The sequence below is a fragment of the Triticum aestivum genome, chromosome 3B (genome assembly GCF_018294505.1).
Source record: "Triticum aestivum cultivar Chinese Spring chromosome 3B, IWGSC CS RefSeq v2.1, whole genome shotgun sequence".
NCBI lineage: Eukaryota > Viridiplantae > Streptophyta > Magnoliopsida > Poales > Poaceae > Triticum > Triticum aestivum.
Genome location: NC_057801.1, coordinates 795,770,730 through 795,791,164, shown reverse-complemented (window position 1 = coordinate 795,791,164; position 20,435 = coordinate 795,770,730). Strand labels below are relative to the sequence as shown.

At 46.6% G+C, this 20,435-nt stretch overlaps 2 protein-coding genes, 1 non-coding gene and 1 pseudogene across 3 annotated transcripts; all 4 read left to right on the top strand.

Annotated features, from left to right (window-relative positions):
* The first annotated feature begins 12,869 nt into the window (after positions 1-12,869).
* On the top strand, positions 12,870-14,031 carry LOC123067935 (methylmalonyl-CoA epimerase, mitochondrial-like). The gene is made up of 4 exons (XM_044490508.1): positions 12,870-13,246; positions 13,710-13,720; positions 13,827-13,913; positions 13,957-14,031. Exons 1-4 carry the CDS (start codon positions 12,871-12,873, stop codon positions 14,029-14,031), a joined length of 549 nt encoding a protein of 182 aa, XP_044346443.1. The 5' UTR covers position 12,870.
* Positions 14,015-16,398, top strand: LOC123066629 (uncharacterized). The gene is made up of 2 exons (XM_044489676.1): positions 14,015-15,452; positions 16,081-16,398. The coding sequence occupies exons 1-2, from the start codon at positions 15,291-15,293 to the stop codon at positions 16,267-16,269; spliced, it is 351 nt and encodes a 116-aa protein (XP_044345611.1). The 5' UTR covers positions 14,015-15,290; the 3' UTR covers positions 16,270-16,398.
* On the top strand, positions 14,488-14,572 carry LOC123073068 (small nucleolar RNA Z199). The gene has a single exon (XR_006435580.1). It is a non-coding gene; the product is annotated as a small nucleolar RNA Z199 (small nucleolar RNA).
* LOC123073070 (uncharacterized) lies at positions 14,747-14,824 on the top strand (annotated as a pseudogene).
* Positions 16,399-20,435: the final 4,037 nt, after the last annotated feature.

Genomic DNA, 20,435 nt, shown 5'->3' with positions numbered 1-20,435 from the left:
CATACCCCAAACTTTGGCTTATGGTACCCAAGAGGAGCAAATTTCAAGCTTGAAGGTTTCACGGATTCCGATTGGGCGGGGGACAAAGTGGATAGGAAGTCCACTTCCGGAGGGTGCCAATTTCTTGGTTGCTCTTTGGTAAGTTGGTCTTCCAAGAAGCAAAGTTGTGTGTCTCTCTCGTCCACCGAAGCGGAGTATGTGGCGGCCGGTAGTTGTTGTGCTCAACTCCTATGGATGAGGCAAACTCTAAAGGAGTACGGTGTCATTTGTGACAAAGTGCCTCTTTGGTGTGATAATGAAAGTGCCATCAAGATTTCTCTCAACCCGGTACAACACTTCAAGACGAAGCACATTGAGATTCGGTATCACTTCATCCGGGATCACATTAGGCGAGGGGAGATCGAGCTCAAGTATGTCAACACTCATGATAACCTTGCAGATATTTTCACGAAGCCCTTGGATGAAGCAAGATTTCGCGAGTTAAGGCATGAGCTAAATATCATTGATTTGAGCAATGTGACTTGAACCCGTACACCCCCCACCACACTCAACGTGTTGTCTAGTTTAGGTGTAGGCATGGACATAGGGGAAGTATTGTTCTCTCAATGAACTCTCCCTCCCCCCATCATGCATAAATCGATCACCTCTTTCACATTAGCCATTTTTGATGGTACTTGTGCTTCAAAGACGAGTTTTGGTCATGGGCCCAAGGATAGTTCTTTGCGGTGCCATACCATCCAACTCAAACATAGGTGGCTTCGGCCACCGCCCTCTCTCTTCGAGAGGCTTTGTCTCTTGGTGGTTTCTTGTTGTCTCTCTGCCTCTGGTTGTGCTTGTTCTTGAGGTTTCTTGTGTGTGAAAAGTTTCCGTGCAAAGGCTTTTTTCCTCGTGTTGAAACTTGCGGTGACTTGAGTTTAAGGTACAACCGCGGCCAGCTACGGTTCTACCGCAGCCTGCCACGGTACTACCGCTCGCGGGAGCAGGTACTACCGTCACCAGACGGCAGTAATTTTTTACTACCGCCTGGTTGAGCGGTACTACCGCCTCGGTGCGGTACTTCCGCCCGAGCGGTACTACCGCGATGATACGCGGTACTACCGCACCGGTTTGGGCCCGTGGGGATAAGGACGGGCAGGGGAGTTCTAACTCCCCATACCCATTCGCAGTTCTTCCCCCACATCGCCTCTTTCTCTCCCTCGCTCAAGAACGGAGCCGGCATTCGTCGCCGGATCTCCTCCACCGGCTACCCTCCCGTGATTCCGTCCGGTGGGATCGTTCCCCAGCTCGTGCTCTTGCTATGGACCAAGGTTTTTCCCCAACTCCCTCTCCTTGTTCTTTGGGTTTGGTGTTTCTAGGTTTTGGGGAGGCTTGTGTGTTCTTGAGATTCGTAGGCCTAATCTCTGCAAGAGTAGGATGAAGGAGCATGGTATTGCGTAGGATTTATACTTGTATTTTTGTCTTGCGCTAGATTTGATCACCGTAGCACCGCCGTTGTTTCGCGGTTCTTTTCAGATTCAAACCGCCGGTTGGATCTGACGCGACGCGGTACTACCGCCCGTCTGGCGCGGTACTACCGCTTGCATGGTACTACCGCCCTTCGGGAGCGGTACTACCGCGCTCTGTGCGGTACTAAAATTTTACTTCCGCTCCAACCACGGTACTACCGTGACCTCGCGCGGTACTACCACGTTTGGAGCAGTACTAATATTTTAGTACCGCAGGCAGTGGCAGTTCTACCGTGGCTCACATCTATCGCATGCCAACTTTCTCGTATGCCTTCTATGTGTTTCTTGTGCTTTTTCGTGGCCTTTGCATTGATCTTCTTCGCGTCTTTGGTGTTTTGCGTGTGTGTCTCAGGTGGTGGCTCTCGCCGGTCCAATCCCAGTCGTGACACTGGCTCCAAACATCTGCGCAACCCAGGTGAAGTACCAGAGGGCTCGTCTGCCCCCAAGCGCAATGTCAAGACCTCAGCTAGCAAGCACAAGGAGCCCGCCAAGGGCATGGATGAGATTGCCCCAGCTGATTATGTCCGTCTCAGGAAACTTCACCCTTATGTGCACCCGCGTTCCACTGTCAGAAGCTGTGAGCTGTTCTGGAACAAGCAACAGACCAACATCTATCTGGATGTCATCAAGAACAAGCAGAATACCTACGTGGAGGTGAAGTGGATTGACATGCATCACATGAGGAAGGACAAGTTCCGTGACTACTTTGGAGAGGCTCTGGACTTGGTGGAGCAGTTTGGCATTGAGCATGTGTTATCCTTCCACCTTGACTATGACCGTGAGCTTATCTGTCAGTTCTTCGCCTCAGTTTACTTTCACTCCAATGAGGAATCGAGGATGACCTGGATGACCAATGGCCGTCAACTGTTTGCTACTTGGAAGGAGTTCATGGATCTTCTCCAGGTTCTTGATGATGGGCTCAACACTCCAGTGGGTGTTCGCCCCCATGCCAATGCTGAGTCTGCCAACAAGGATAGGCTTGCACCATTCATGGTTGAGAAGGTGCTCGCCAATGGCAAGATAACCTTGGTGCTCAACTCTTTTCTGGATATCATGTATCTCATCTTCCACAATTCCTTGTTTCCTCGCATCGGTTACAAAGACAAGGTTCATGCCTATATGGTGGATATGATGCTCATTTGCGAGGAGGCTCGTCCGACTCAGTCTCAGCCACTTGATGTCTCACACATCATGTGGTGTGAGCTCCGGTTTGCAGTGTTCAATCGCAAGGTGCCTATCTATGGGCCCTATCTGTTTCTGCTGATTTCGAAGACTTGGGAGAAGATGTTCCCTGATGAGGAGTTCCTTGCTCCAGACTGGATTCGCCATGAGCCCATCTGTCTGCGTATCAAATCCAACTGGGCCAACACCACTACTCGTGCCGAGGCGACTGCTGCTAGGGCTGCTGTTGATGAGGAGGATGCTGGCGCCGAGGATGTTGCTGAGGGCCGTGCTGCTAGGCCTTCCCAGAGTGCCACTATGCCATCATGGGCCAAGAAGCTGAAGGACAAGATGAAGACTCTTTTCTGCATGCAAGCCAAGGGGCAGTACAGGACTCACGTGGCGTCCAAGGAGAGTCGTCGCCGGGACAACAAGATCATGCAGCTCTATGGTGAGGCAGTGTCTGGCGGGTCTGAGGAGCGCATCACTCCAGAGGCCGAGTGGATGGAGAAGCATGGCTACAGGTGGACTGATTCTGAGGAGGATGTCGAGGAGACCATCCCTGCTGCCGAGGAGACCGACGGAGAGGGTTGGGACGAGTTCCCTGCTTGAGCCACCTCTTGTGTGTAGGTGTCCTCTCTGCCTTTTTGGCGTCTCGATGCCAAAGGGGGAGAGAGTGTAGGGATTTGCGAGTGTGTCGTGTGTTTGCTGCTTTTCTCGTTTGAACCTCGGTGGCTTTACTTCGTCTGGTGTAAGACGTTTGCACTCTATCTATCCTAGCGAGCTTGTGGTATATTGTGCTATCTTTATGCTATGCTATGTTATTTATCGTGCCTTGGTCTCTAAAACATAGGGGGAGTGTTGATCCTAGTCTGTGTGCTATGCAGTCCAAAGCATTCATCTAGAGTGCACACATCTAGGGGGAGCCCGTCTATATTTTAGAGAGGTGGGGTTTGCCCTTGCTCTAAATCATCTTATCTTTGTGCAAATCCTGTGTTGTCATCAATCCACCAAAAAGGGGGATATTGTAAGGACATTTTTATCCCTTAGGTGTTTTGGTGATTGATGACAATGCTTTTGCGGACTAATCGTGTGCATTGAGTTTCTCAGATACTTCATCACTAGGCACGAGACGATTCGGTGCCCCTCGGAGACTATTGAAGTCGGCGTTGTTCTACGTTTCTCTTTGGTGGATTTGAGTCGTAGGAGAGCCGTACTATTAAGAGGGGGTCCGCGTCGGAAAGGTTTGGGTGGAATCAACACGTACACTTGTCCTACCTTTCCCTGCACTTTGGAGCTTCCATACATTATCTTGGTTGTGCCGAAATCTGACGACTACTGTTGTACTTGCGGTAGTACCACAAGTACCAGCGATAGTACCGCTGTGGGTCACGGTAGTACCGCTCCTCTTGAGCTGTAGTACCGCGGCTCCCGGGCCTAGTGCCACTTCGGTACGGTAGTAGGGGCGGATGTAATTTTTTACATCCGCGCCACCCACGGTAGTACCGCTCGTCCAGTGCGGTAGTACCGCGGGGGCCCACGGTAGTTCCGCTCCCCAGGAGTCGTAGTACCGTGGCCCTCCTACCTAGTACCGCAGCGTCACAGTAGTAGGCGCGGATGTAATTTTTTACATCCGCGCCCGCAACGGTAGTACCGCGCCTCGCGAGCGGTAGTACCGCGTCGGATTTTTGTACCACCTCAATTTCAGCGGAAGTAGGCACGGATGTAATTTATTTCATCCGTGCTCTTCGCAGGCTATGACTTCCCTGCCTTGCAGTAGTACCGCAAGGGGGAGTGGTAGTACCGCGCAAGCGGTAGTACTGCACCCTAGTCAGGCAAGTCCCGGCCTCTGCTGCTGTCACGGAAGTACCGTGGTCCGCCACGGTAGTACCGCGCGGCCTCGCGGTAGTACCGCGCCCCTGGAGCGGTAGTACCGCGTGTCGCGGGCTGAACTTGTGGATAACGGTTGGATTTTTCCCATGACTATATAAGGGGCGTCTTCTACCTCTAGTTGACTACCTCTTCCACCTCTAAGCTCCATTGTTGCTCCAAGCTCCATTTTCGCTCGATCTCTCTCCCTAGCCAATCAAACTTGTTGATTTGCTCGGGATTGGGTGACAAGGGCCCGATCTACACTTCCACCACAGGATATTTGATTCCCCCCACTTATCCCTAGCGGATCTTGTTACTCTTGGGTGTTGAGCACCCTAGACGGTTGAGGTCACCTCGAAGCCATACTCCATTGTGGTGAAGCTTCGTGGTGTTGTTGGGAGCCTCCAAGTGTTGTGGAGATTGCCCCAATCTTGTTTGTAAAGGTCCGGTTGCCGCCTTCAAGGGCTCCAATAGTGGAATCACGGCATCTCGCATTGTGTGAGAGCGTGAGGAGATTATGGTGGCCCTAGTGGCTTCTTGGGGAGCATTGTGCCTCCACACCGCTCTAACAGAGACGTACTTCCCCTTAAAAGGAAGGAACTTCGGTAACACATCCTCGTCTCCACCGGCTCCACTCTTGATTATCTTGTCCCTTTACTTTTGCAAGCTTACTTGAGTTATATCCATTGCTTGCTTGTGTGCTTATTATCCTTGCATCATATAGGTTGTCCACGTAGTTGCACATCTAGACAACCTATTTCATTGCAAGTTTTTAATTGTCAAAGAAAAGTCTAAAATTGTTAGTTGCCTATTCACCCCCCTCTAGTCAACCATATCGATCCTTTCATTGGTGTATACGCATGAAGAAACTCCATGCAGATCGATCATTTGGACTCGCTTGATTTTGAATCACTTGAGACATGGAAATCATACCATATGGGCAAGATGACTGAAAGCCTCGTTTTTCAGTAAGATGGAACAAGATAGCAACTTGTTGGAAGTAACACATTTTGATGTGTGCGTTCCAATGAGTGTTGAGGCATGCAGTGAATATCGTTATGTACTTACTTCACAGATGATTTGAGTAGATGTTGAGTATATTTACTTGATGAAACACAAGTCTGAATTATTGAATGGTTCAAGTAATTTCAGAGTGAAGTTGAAGATCATCGTGACAAGAGGATAAAATGTCTATGATATGATCATAGAGATGAGTATCTGAGTTACGAGCTTTGGCACGCAATTAAGACATTGTGGAAATTGTTTCACGATTAATACCGCCTGGAACACCATAGTGTGATGGTGTGTCCGGACATCATAGTTGCACCCTATTGGATATGGTGCGTACCATGATATCTCTTATCGAATTACCACTATCATTCATGGATTAGGCATTAGAGACAACCGCACTCACTTAAATAGGGCACCACGTAATTCCGTTGAGACGACACCATTTGAACTATGGTTTGGAGAAACCTAAGTTGTCGTTTCTTAAAAGTTTGGGGCTGCGAAGCTTATGTGAAAAAGTTTCAGGTTGATAAGCTCGAACCCAAAGCGAATAAAATGCATCTTCATAGGACACCCAAAACAGTTGGGTATTCCTCCTAATTCAGATCCGAAAGCAATAGGGATTGTTTCTTGAATCGGGTCCTTTCTCGAGGAAAAGTTTCTCTCAAAAGAATTGAGTGGGAGGATGGTAGAGACTTGATGAGGTTACTGAACCATCACTTCAACCGGTGTGTAGCAGGGCACGGGAAGTTGTTCATGTGGCACCTGCACCAATTGAAGTGGAAGCTGATGATAGTGATCATGATGCTTCGGATCAAGTCACTACCGGACCTCGTAGGTCGACAAGGATGCGTACTACTTCAGAGTGGTACACAATCCTGTCTTAGAGGTCATGTTGCTAGACAACAATGAACCTACGAGCTATGGAGAAGCGATGGTGGGACCGGATTCCAACGAATGGCTCGAGGCCATAAAATCCGAGAAAGGATCCATGACTTTGGAAGAAATACTTGATGGTTGTAAGGCCGTTAGGTACAGATGGATTCTAAAAGGAAGACAGACAATGATGGTAAGTATCACCATTAAGAAAGCTCAACTTGTCGTTAAGTTTTCCGACAAGTTCAAGGAGTTGACTACGATGAGACTTTCTCACTCGTAGCGATGCTAAGAGTCTATTGTAATTATATTAGCAATCGCTGCATGATTTATGAAATCTTGCAGATAGGATGTCAAAACATTGTTTCCTCGATGATATCCTTAAGGAAAGGTTGTATGTGATACAACCAGAAGGTTTTGTCAATCCTAAAGAACGCTAACAAATATGCAAAGCTCCAGCAATCCTTCTAAGGACTGGAGTAAGCATCTCGGAGTTGGAATGTATGCTTTGATGAGATGATCAAAGATTTTGGGTCTATACAAAGTTTATGAGAAACTTGTATTTCCAAAGAAGTGAGTGGGAGCACTATTGAATTTCTGATGAGTATATGTTGTTGACATATTGTTGATCAGGAATGATGTAGAATTTCTGGAAAGCATATAGGGTTATTTGAAAGGTGTTTTTCAATAGAAAAAACCAGGAATAAAGCTACTTGAACATTGAGCATCAAGATCTATGAGGATAGATCAAAAACGTTAAATGGTACTTTCAAATGAGCACATACCTTGACATGATCTTGAAGGTGTTCAAGATGGATCAGTCAAAGAAGGAGTTCTTGCCTGAGTTGTAAGGTATGAAGTTAAGAGTTAAAGCTCGACCACGGCAGAAGAGAGAGAAAGGACGAAGGTCGTCCCCTATGCTTCAGACGTAGGCTCTATAGTATGCTATGCTGTGTACCGCACCGGAAGTGTGCCTTGCCATGAGTCAGTCAAGGGGTACAAGAATGATCTAGGAGTGGATCATTGGACAGCGGTCAAAATTGTCCTTGGAGTAAATAAGGACATGTTTCTCGATTATGGAGGTAATAAAGAGTTCGGCGTAAAGGGTTACGTCGATGCAAGCTTTAACACCTATCCGAATGACCCTGAGTAGCAAACCGGATACGTATAGTGGAGCAACCATTTGGAATAGCTCCAAGTGGAGCGTGGAAGCAATATTTACAATATGACCTGGAGATTTGCGAAATACATACGGATCTGAATGTTGCAGACCCGTTAACTAAAACCTCTCTCACAAGCAAAACATTATCAAACCCCAGAACTCATTGAGTCTTAATCACATGGTGATGTGAACTAGTAAACTCTTTGGATGTTGGTCACATGGCGATGTGACCTATCAGTGTTAATCACATGGCGATGTGAACTAGATTATTGACTCTAGTGCAAGTGGGACACTGTTCGAAATATGCCCAAGAGGCAATAATAAATTAGTTATTATTATTATATTTCCTTGTTCATGATAATCGTTTATTATCCATGCTATAATTGTATTGATAGGAAACTCAGATACATGTGTGGATACATAGACAACACCATGTCCCTAGTAAGCCTCTAGTTGACTAGCTCGTTGATCAATAGATGGTTACGGTTTCCTGACCATGGACATTGGATGTCGTTGATAACGGGATCACATCATTAGGAGAATTATGTGATGGATAAGACCCAATCCTAAGCCTAGCACAAAGATCGTGTAGTTCGTATGCTAAAGCTTTTCTAATGTCAAGTATCTTTTCCTTAGACCATGAGATTGTGCAACTCCCGAATACTGTAGGAATGCTTTGGGTGTACCAAACGTCAGAATGTAACTGGGTGGCTATAAAGGTGCACCATGGGTATCTCCGAAAGTGTTTGTTGGGTTGGCACGAATCGAGACTGGGATTTGTCACTCCGTGTAAATGGAGAGGTATCTCTGGGCCCACTCGGTAGGACATCATCATAATGTGCACAATGTGACCAAGGGGTTGATCATGGGATGATGTGTTACGGAACGAGTAAAGAGACTTGCCGGTAATGAGATTGAATAAGGTATCGGCATACCGACGATTGAATCTCGGGCAAGTACAATACCGCTAGACAAAACGAATTGTATACGGGATTGATTGAGTCCTTGACATCGTGGTTCATCCGATGAGATCATCGTGGAACATGTGGGAGCCAACATGGGTATCCAGATCCCGCTGTTGGTTATTGACCGGAGAACGTCTCGGTCATGTCTGCATGGTTCCCGAACCCGTAGGGTCTACACACTTAAGGTTCGATGACGCTAGGGTTATAAAGGAAGTTTGTATGTGGTCACTGAATGTTGTTCGGAGTCCCGGATGCGATCCCGAACGTCATGAGGAGTTCCGGAATGGTCCAGAGGTAAAGATTTATATATGGGTAGTCCTGTTTTGGTCATCGAAAATGTTTCAGGTAGTATCGGTAACGTACCGGGACCACCAAGAGGGTCCCGGGGGTCCACCAAGTGGGGCCACCATCCCCGGAGGGCAGCATGTGCCAAGTGTGGGAGGGGGCCAGCCCCAGGTGGGCTGGTGCGCCCCCCCAAGGGCCCAAGGCGCCTAGGGTTTGGGGAGGGGCGCACCCACCTAACTTGGGGGGCAAGTTTCCCCTCTCCCCCCCCCTTGGCCGCCCCCCGGATGGGATCTTGGGCTGGCCGCCGCCCCTAGGGTGGAACCCTAGGTGGGGGCGCAGCTCCCCCTCTCCCCCTATATATAGTGGAGGCAAAGGGGCAGCCCAACACATGAAGTTCTTCTCCTGTTGGCGCAACCCTACCTCTCCTTCTCCTCATATCTCGCGGTGCTTGGCGAAGCCCTGCTGGATCACCATGCCCCTCCACCACCACCACGCCGTTGTGTTGCTATTGGATGGAGTCTTCCCCAACCTCTCCCTCACTCCTTGCTGGATCAAGGCATGGGAGACGTCACCGGGCTGTATGTGTGTTGAACGCGGAGGTGTCGTCCGTTCGGCACTAGGATCTCCGGTGATTTGGATCACGACGAGTACGACTCCTTCAACCCCGTTCTCTTGAACGCTTCCGCTTAGCGATCTACAAGGGTATGTAGATGCACTCTCCTTCCCCTTGTTGTTTGTTTCTCCATAGATAGATCTTGGTGACATGTAGGAAAAATTTGAATTTCTGCTACGTTCCCCAACAATGATCATCCTCAGCCAAAACTTATGCCCATTGGCCATGTGCATTTCCCGTACCGCTAATCAAACACTTGGCTGCTAATTCATGTTTAAGCATAGTTTGGTCTCTTCATGAGAATCTTATGTTATAATTTTCTTCCTAGCACCTACCTGGGGAGAGACCAACTCACTAGACATGCCTAGGCCACCCAGAACGCATGGCAACGCCACGGTCACGCGGTGACCATGCGGCGGGCATGCGAGCTTATGCGCTCTAGAGTTGGGGCCCTCGACCACTGTCCAAACCTCAATGTCTCGCCATCAAACCATGTATTTCTGATTAAATAGATACTTATTTACCTAGAAATGATTTTTGGAAAAAATAAAGAGCAAACTATGAGGCACCTGCAGTTCAAATTTGACCCTCTTCCAGCTGAATCAGCGGGAATTTGTCTTTTTCACCAGAGGTGGATCAAAACTTTTGACACCCAACCATTTTGTAAATTGTGCATTATATATGTCCTAGTACTTTATAAAATTGATTAGGTCCAATTTTGCAACAAATATATGGTAGGTCCTTCACAAAAAAAAACTCATTTTGGGCACTCGAAAAAATGGAAAATGTATTTTTCGTCCAAAGAAAATGAAAACTCCCTTAGGCAACATCGTTTGTGATTCCAAGATGCACCCTTGTGCACTATATAAGGTCATTTGAACAAACTATGCCATGAATGTGGCCATGAGATTGATCATTTGGCTTGAAAGCCATGAATCTTCACACATGATAGCTCATTTCCGAGAACATTTTTTTTAAATAATTACCGTATTACAAGTTTATTATTTTTCCTGGAAACTTGGTCACATATAATGACACAATACGAAGGTTTTCCAATTTTTTGATTTTTTTTGAATTTTTTATGCCCGTTTTAAAATGCGGTCAAAACACTAGGAATGACCGTTCCTAGATAGTGGTTGAATCTTGTATTTTTTTTGTTGTTTCTCTGACTAAATAGATACTTATGTACCGAGAAATGATTTTTGGAAAAAAGTAAATAGCAAACTATGAAGCAACTGTAGTTCAAATTTGACCCACTTCCAACTGAATCGGCGGAAATTTGTCTTTTTCACGAGACGTGGATCAAAACTTTTTACACCCAACCATTTGGTCAATTGTGCATTAAATATTTCCTAGTATTTTATAAAATTGATTTGGTCCAATTTTGCAACAAGTATATGGTAGGTCCTTCACAAAAAAACTCATTTTGGACACTCGAAAAAGGAAACTGAATTTTCCGTGCAAGGAAAATGAAAATCCCTTAGGAAACATTGTTTGGAATTCCAAGATGCACCCTTGTGCACGATATGAGATCATTTGAACAAACTATGCCATGAATGTGGCCATAAGATTGATCATTTGGCTTGAAAGCCACGAATCTTCACGCATGATAGCTCGTTTCTGAGAACACTTTTTTTTAAATAATTGCCGTATTACAAGTTTATTATTTTTCCTGGAAACACGGTCACATATAATGACACAATGTGAAGGTTTTCCAATTTTTTTGATTTTTTTTGAATTTTTATGCCCGTTTCAAAATGCGGCCAAAATGGCGGGCTTGATCGTTCCTAGCTAGTGGTTGAATCTTGGAAAACTTTGGATGTTTCTCCGATTAAATAGATACTTATGTACCTAGAAATGATTTTTTGGAAAAATAAATAGCAAACTATGAGGCAGTCGCAGTTCAAATTTGACCCGTTTCCAACTGAATCGGCGGAAATTTGTCTTTTTCATGAGAGGTGGATAAAAGCTTTTGAAACCCAACCATTTGGTCAATTATGCATTAAATATGACCTGGTATTTTAGAAAATTTATTCGGTCCAATTTTACAACAATTATTTGGTCCAATTTTAGAAAATGATTTTTTCGTCCAAAAAAAATGAAAACTTCCTTAGGCAATATTGTTTGCCATTCCAATATGCACCCTTGTGCACAATATGAGATCATTTGAGTAAACTATGTCATGAATGTGGCCATAAGGTTGATCATTTGGCTTGAATGCCATGAATCTTCACGCATGATAGCTCATTTCTGAGAACACTTTTTTTGAAATAATTGATGTATTACAAGTTTATTATTTTTACTGGAAACTTGGTCACATATAATGACACACTGCGAAGGTTTTCCAATTTTTTGATTTTTTTTGAATTTTTTATGCCCGTTTCAAAATGCGGTCAAAATGGCGGGAATGACTGTTCCTAGCTATTGGTTGAGTCTTGGATTTTTTTTGGATGCTTCTCCGATTTAATAGATACTTATGTAGCTAGAAATGATTTTTGAAAAAAAATAAAGAGCAAACTATGAGGTAGCTGTAGTTCAAATTAGACCCGCTTCCTATTGAAACGACGGAATTTTGTCTTTTTCACCAGACGTGTATAAAAACATTTTACAACCAACCATTTTGTCAATTGAACATTAAATATGGCCTAATATATTATAAAAATGATCTGCTCCGATTTTGCAACAAATATATGATAGGTCATTTAAAAAAACTCAATTTAGGCACTCGACAAATAGAAAATGAATTTTTTGACCAATTTAGATGGTTATAACGTCGTACTGTATTCTGATTGGTCCGTGGACGCATCACGCGGATCATGCATCGAACACCGTCGGATGATCGTGGATCCAACGGCAGTCATCAGCCCTTCCACACCATCCCCGAAACCCTAGCTCTGCCCTGTGGTAATTTTACATCACCCCCCGCCTCCTTTCTTTCCCTCGCTCTCTTCTCGTCCTCTCCCCTTCCAGATCCGCCCTCGCCGCCACCCTCCCCTCCCCTCGCTCTCCTCGATCCAGATCGCTCCTCCCTTCCGGCATTACGGCGCCCCGAAGCGTGTGTGCTCGCCGCGTACTCAACGAGAGGATAACGCTCCCCACCTCTTCTCCACCTCGCGCCTCCCAGTCGTCACTCCCCGCCTCCCGCGATGGTCGCCACGGCGAAGATCCCGCAGCGGCAGCTCTTCATCGACGGCAACTGGCGCGCGCTCGTGCTCGATCGCCGCCTCCCCGTCATCAACCCCACCACCGAGGCCTCTATCGGCCCGTACCAGATCCATCCATCCTACTTTCTCTCTGCTTTCCGTTCGCCCGTGCCGTTGGGTGCTCATCGGTAGGTTTGCGCAGGCGAAATCCCGGTGGGCACCTCAGAGGACGTGGACGCGGCGGTGGCGACTTCCACTCCCGACTTCCCTGACTGGACCGATGGTGACACTGCAGCTAAACCACATCGCGTGGGACACCGGCGACGTGCAGGGCCTGGCCGCTTTCTACGAGGAGGTGCTGGGCTTCGAGCGTGTCCCGGCGCCCACCTACTCCGGCTTCCAGGTCGCCTGGCTCCGCCTCCCGGGCTCCCCCGACGTCGTGCTCCACATCATCGAGCGCGACCCGGCCGTCGCCGCCCCGGGGGCCGCGCAGGGGGTCGTCGCGCCCGCGCAGCTGCCCCGGCGGCACCACCTCGCCTTCTCCGTGGCCGAGTTCGACGGGTTCATCATCGTGCTCAGGACCCGTGACACCCAGCTGTTCGAGAAGTCCCAGCCCGACGGCCGCACGCGCCAGGTCTTCTTCTTCGACCCCGACGGTGAGTGAGCGATCCCCTCTCCGATCCTGTTTTCTCACCATCCTTTTAGATTTCCACTCTAAGTGCCTTGGCATTTGAGTAATATTGTGTCGAATTGACGAAATTCTGAGAGAGATTCTTAAGTAGGAGAACTGGAAAACAAGTCTGTGATTTTAGGAGTGGCTTGAAATGGGAGGGTTATTCAGGTTGGGTGATGGAGGAATGCCACAGCCTGAAACTTGTTTGCTTCATCCCAATCTGTCACATGTGCTATTTGTGAACTTGCAGTGTGCTTGTGGTGAACTTTTTCTTCAGGCGAAGATCAGAGCTGTTGGGTTTATGCATGTTTTCTGTCCTTAGTTGGGATAACTTATGATAGGTAGTATACTAGTGATGTTAGCTTATCATGTCTAAGTTCTTGAGACGGGGTTAGTTCAGCTATGCATTTCATTTCTGCAACATATATGTACAAATTTTTCTGTAGACTGTCGTGCAGTATGTGTATTGCAATATGCTTGATTATGACCAGATTGATCAGTTTGTAGTACGATACTTGTTTGCTTAATGCTTTTGTTTCTCTTTCTAGTTGGATTATTATTAGGTCTGGGTTGGTGAACATGGTCTTCTTAGCTATGCTTATTTTCTGTTCCCTTTTGATCTCTTCGCATCAATTCTGTTGCACATCCCAGTAATCCTAGATTAATTTGGTTCTTTTGTTTTACTTATTGCAGGTGACACTGCTCTGCCATTTCTGCGGCTTATGGGATGCCAGCTATCACGAGATATCTCCTGGGTCGTGGCGCTGATCCAACTTGGACGGTGGAACAAAGAAACAATGAGTTTCTGTGCGACAACTTTGAGTATTGGATTATAACGTGAATTGTTTTCTGATACTCTGTCGCTCAAGTGTTAATTCTAGTCTTGTTTGCTCACCATTCGATGACTTTTGCTATTATTATAGTAGGCACAATCAGCATGACTTCTTATGTGTTTCTTTTGCTATTATTATAGTAGGAGGTTGCTATTTTTTTATTAGAACAAACATGAAATTGGTTGCTCTATTAGGCAACTCATTTTTTGTGTGCTATTTCCTGGAGCTTCGAGTGAAGAGTAGGCTTGCAATGCCTGCCTTTTTTGTGTGCTATTTTTTTGTGTGCTATTCCCTTGTTTGGGATTTTCTCCCAATTCCTGGGCATCTAGTTGCCAAACTATAAATTGTTATAGCCTTTTTTCTTACTGTTGATGCAAGATTATATGTTTGAGGGTCAAGTGATGAGGAATAAACCATCAACAATATGATGGAGCTCTTCTCCTCTGATTCTTAGTATTTAAGTCTCTGATGGTACCTCAACACCCTGATATGTTTGTGGCTTTCTATGCTATCCACATACTGAAGGAAGTCCTGCTATCTTCACAACAAATATAATTTTGCTTGAACGAGTTTACGAAATGAACTATCTCCACAACAAAGATATTTACCATTTGTAGTTCCAATCTAAAGTGTTCCTTGGTTTCATTAGTGGTTCAAGTGATGATGAGAAACTGCAACAATATGACGGGAGTTACACTCCTATGATTCGTAGATAAAGTCTGATGATTTCTTATCTTCAAATAACCGTTGTCTTGTGAAATGCAATGCTCCTCACGTTCTTGTTTTCTTACGAATTGCTTGATGCAATTTCTAGGACGGGTTTCTTTGACACTGAGGGAGTATTGTCTTAGTACTTGTATATCCATCAGCTGTTACTGTGCCTTTGTGGCACAGTCTAATCTTTGTTGACCGATCATATCTGAAGCATGAGCCAAGCACAACATGTCTACAGTTTCAGAATGGAAAACCAATCATGCTATAAGTATTAAGCAACTCCATTGCAGTCTAATTTGTTCAGAATGGAGATGAAAACTTTGGTTGGTTTGCATCATACCTTATAGCCATATATATATAAAGCTTCCATTTAACGTCCAAAGAATGCATACCTGATTTGAGTTAGACTCTAGTCATGACTATTTTATGTAGGTGGCAACTGACAAGAGTTTCAGTCTAGCTCATCTAAAATTTCTCTATATGCAGGAGGGCGAGCTGGAGGAGCTTGAGAAGGGCGTGGAGCCTGCGTGGGAGCGCTTGGTCCACCCGCTCAATTGCATCGTCGACAGGCTGAACGTCGTTGACCACATCAAGGCCGTCAAGGACTCGCCCGACCTCCGTGCCGCCGTCGAGGATATCCAGGTAGTCTCTTCTTCTGTCACACTACCTATGATCTGGACGAACGAAGCCGTTGATTCGTTAGCGCATCATCAAATGATGATGTTGTCTCTGTATTTCTTCTTACTCCATGAATTAATCTTGATGAATGCTGCTTGTTTTGCACAAACTGACAAGGACACTAGCTAGAGCGCACTACCGCTCCTCTTCTTGCATGCAACATAATTTGAAATTCATCCAGTTCCACTGTGCGTAAATTCATTCAGTTTATGAATGTAAATTTAGTGCACAAAAATGACCATCCCAATTCTGAATTACTGAAATGATATCCTATATTAATGTTGCTACAGAGTAAATATCACCATTGGGCATGAAATGAACATTCCAGTAGCTTAAATGGAGTAGCTTAAAATTAACTGAAACCATTTGTGCTTGGAGTGATTAAAATTAAGTTGTGCCAAATTGTTGCTGCTACTGTCATATCGATTCTTCTGTAATCTCTATTATTGCCTCTGTCAAACTGATGCTATGAACAAACACCAAGGAATACGTCAAACTGCTGTTGTTTATGATGTTGTTGTTGACCTACTGTTAATGTTGTTATTGACTGGTTGTTGATGCTGTTGTTGACCTGTTGTTGATGCTGTTTCAGGAGAAGAAGGACCTGCTGTTGATTCCCACAGGATGCGCCCACAACCGCCCCTGGATCGATGTTGCTGGAAACGCCCCTGGATCGCTACTGCTGCATGGAGGAGAAGCATGCGCGCCTGGGTGGAGGAGGAGCAGGGCCTGGAGCGCTTGGGCGGAGGAGCAGCGGAGGAAGATGGGGATGGGGATTTGAAATCCCCACCTGGTTGGAAGGATTTCGCCACCTGGTAGCGATGTAATTTCGTGCGTTTTCACCTGGTCGGAAGGATTTCCCCACGGTTGAATACCTGATTTATACTGTCATGATTGTAAAGTACTTTGGTTGCCGTTTAAATATTTTTGTGTTATTGGCTCTGTTTGAATCAAGTTATTTGTTGCTGCGCAAATAGAGAACTGACGTGCGGCACCAAAACAGCACACTTGGGTCCCATTTCACTAGTGGGTCCTTTAAAATGGGAAAGAAACAAAATAAAACTGACAAGTGGGACCTAATTGGATGACCTGACTAGTGGGACCTGGTTCAAAATGGATTGTAAAAAGGCCGAGGCCCAAATAAGAAATGGTAGCAAAAAAGCTAAAGGCCTAGAAATCAAAGGCTTAATTGTTGGGCCAGACCCATGTAGCTAATAAAAGCATAGGAAAAAATACATTAAAAAGGCCGAATTGTTGGGCTAGGCCCATGTAGAAAACCGAATTGGCCCGGGCTGATTCTTGTGCCACATCAGCTTGCCACGCTGGATGCCTACGTGGCCTGCGGAGGCTGCTGGTGACCAAAACAGTACAGTAGGCATATTTTGGTCATAAACGTCTACGACCATTCCAGAAGAAAGGTCAAAAATATCAGTTTACGACGGCCAGCTTTTGACCTTCTGGTTTTGGTCACAAAAAGTTCACAAGTAGAAAACTATGACCATTCAGTGACCAATAGTGGTGGTCACAAGTTGACATGTTTCTTGTAGTGGTGGAGTGGCAGTACTCCGGCAGGGCTTCGCCAAGCTCTTGCGGAGGAGGAGAGGTGTTGGCGAGGGGAGGGGTTGCGCCTTGGATGTGTTGCTGCAGCCCTCCCCTCGCCCCTCTATTTATAGGAGAAGGGGAAGGGGGGCCGGCCCCCTCTAGATGGGATCTAGAGGGGTGAGGGAGTCCTGGATAAGGGGGTATCCGGACAGTCGTACTATATGCTTTGGCCGGATTGTTGGACTATGAAGATACAAGATTAAAGACTTCGTCCCGTGTCCGGATGGGACTCTCCTTGGCGTGGAAGGCAAGATTGGCGATTCGGATGTAGATCTCCTCCTCTATAACCGACTCTGTGTAACCCTAGCCCCCTCCGATGTCTATATAAACCAGAGGGTTTAGTCCATAGGACACAACTACAATCATACCATAGGCTAGCTTCTAGGGTTTAGCCTCTCTGATTTCGTGGTAGATCAACTCTTGTAATACTCATATCATCAAGATCAATCAAGCAGGAAGTAGGGTATTACCTCCATCAAGAGGGCCCGAACCTGGGCAAACATCGTGTCCCTAGTCTCCTGTTACCATTAGCCTTGGACACACAGTTCGGGACCCCCTACCCGAGATCCGCCGGTTTTGACACCGATATTGGTGATTTCATTGAGAGTTCCTCTGTGTCGTCGATGTAAGGCTCGATGGCTCCTCCAACCTTCAACAACACCATCCTGGGTGAGACTTTCCTCCCCGGGCAGATCTTCGTGTTCGGCGGCTTCGCACTGCGGGCCAACTCGCCTGGCCATCTGGAGCAGAACAACAGCTACTCCCCTAGCCATCAGGTCAGGTTTAGAAACCTAAACTACACTACCGACATCCGCGAAGACTTGATCTTCGACGGATTCGGGCCCATGTCGGGAGCACTGAACGGTCACGACGTGCACGACCTAGATCTGTCGTCGAACAGTATTCGAAACATCGCACCTGCTACGGCTCCAGACTTCGTCCCAGAGCAGGTCGTGCCTTCCGAGGACGGGTGGATGGACCCCGCCCCAGAGGCCGCATACTCATCAGCGTTGGAGACGAACACATACTCCGCTCCTCAGGAGATTTGTGTCTCCGGACCCCCGGACTTGTCTCCGACCGTATGTTCCGGACCGCGCGCATCTGTGCCCATCAAATCTAATTGGGCTCCGATTATGGAGTTCACCGCCGCGGATATCTTTCAGCACTCACCCTTCGGAGATGTGCTAGATTTATTAAGGTCTCTCTCTCTTTGTCAGGAGATTCCTGGCTGAACTATGTTCGGCTCGAGTGGGAAGCTGGCGACGAAGAAATTCGTTACCCACCCACCACCCACTTAATAGCCACGGTCGATGACTTGACCGACGTGCTTAACTTCGATTCCGAAGACATCGAGGGTATAGACGACAATGCGGGAGAAGAACAGGAACCACCGCCCACAGGGCGCTGGACTGCCACCTCTTCATATGATATATATATGGTGGATACTCCCAAAGAAAGCAATGGCGATGAGGCAACAGGAGATAACCCCTCAAGGAAGAAAGCATGGGCGTCACCGGCGCCGCTCCAAGCCCCACCACAGCAACACCGACACTGGAGAAGAAAATGGGTTAAATCCATCTGAAGCTAAGCCAAGTATAATGTTTCTCGGGTCAGCAGCAAACTCTTTGTGTTTATCATTGAAGCTTTTCCACTCACTACCATGAGATGGATGGCTCATTACATTCTGATCTCTGTACTCTTGGTTCCTAGAATGCCACAGTACATCCTCTCTTGTTTCAGCATCATGAAACAACCTCTGCAATCTTGGTGTAATTGGAAAATGTCTCAGAACATTATGAGGAACCCTCTTCACAGCATCGCCATCTTTCCATCTTGATGATTTGCATTTCGGGCATTCACTGAAGTTGGCATAATCCTTCCGGAACAGAACACAATTATTCTTACAAACATGGATCATATCATATCCAATTCCAACTGCACGAAGGAAATTCTTCATTTTACTGTAGGTGTGTGGCAGCTCAGACGCATCTGGGAAAGATTTGCGGAAAGCAGCCAACATCGCATCGAATGATTTGTTGGTCATCCGCTCAGATGTCTTCACCTGAAGAAAGGTGACCATAAATGAGAATACTGACAGCTTATTTCCTGGGGTGACAGCAATGTTGCAATGTTCCAACATGCGGGCCCACCGTTTTTCTTCTGCAGGTGAAAGTTCACGGAATGCACGAGCATTTCGTAGCATTGTTTCAATGTTGGTCAAACTCACTGGCTCTGCCACCACCTCCTCCTCCTCCTCTTCCACCTGAGCATCAGGCAGATCAAGATGGTGATCTGCTGCTTCCACGTAGTCAATAAAATTGACGTTCACAGCTTCACCATGATGAACCCACCTAGTATATGTGACCGACATCCCATACAAGTGTAGATGATTTTGCACAGTTGACTGGGGTCTTGTAACTGAATTCATACAACTGCTACACAGGCCGAGCACATCTGATTTTGGACCACCGTACTCAGCTCTGATAATGTTCATGAAGTTTTCAACCCCCTCGACATATGCAGCGGAGAATCTTCAAGGAGAAGTTATCCAAGTCCTGTCCATCTGTTAGACATACAAATTAGTTCTTCTACTAGATATTACAGGCAAAACATATATGCTTTTTTATGAAGTCCAGAAAAAAAATACCTAGGTCGATGTCTAAAGCTATGGCAAGATATTTGGACGAGCAGATCTAAGTAACGAAATATATGTAAAGCTAATTCAGCAAACAGATTTGAGTGCTAAATTATGGCAGGCTTTTTCAGCAGTCAATGAGGCCGAGCACACAGCCATCGAACTATCGAAGGACATCGCAGAAACAAAGATCGAGTATAAAACGGTGTAGAGCTATTTCACCTAACAGATTGGCTACTAGACCATGGCAATCTACGTCACAATAAATATATATTGCAGGATATTTTAGCAACTAATTGGCCTTGGCATACCATCTCAGAAAACTACTTCGGCAAGGAAGATTCAGTGCAGAACAGGGCAAGGAAGCTTCTTAAGCAGGGCATATTGACAGTAAACTACTTCGGCAAACAGTGAGATTAACAGCGCTATCAGCTAACATTCAGCGCTAATCCGACATGAACGGGGCCTCAGTCTAGAATGCGCATACCGTGGGAGAAGCTGACCGCCGTGCGTCTCCACACGAACGTCGCCAGCGGTGGCGGCGCTGACCGCCGTGCGCCTCCACAAGAATGTAGCCAGAGGTGGTGGCGCGGCTAGAGGATGGCAGTCTACGAGAGCGTACTGTGGGAGCGAGAGGATCGCCGTGCGTCCCCTCGATGAACCGCGGCACCGACGTATCGGCGCGGCGGGGAGGGTGGCTTTGGCGGAGC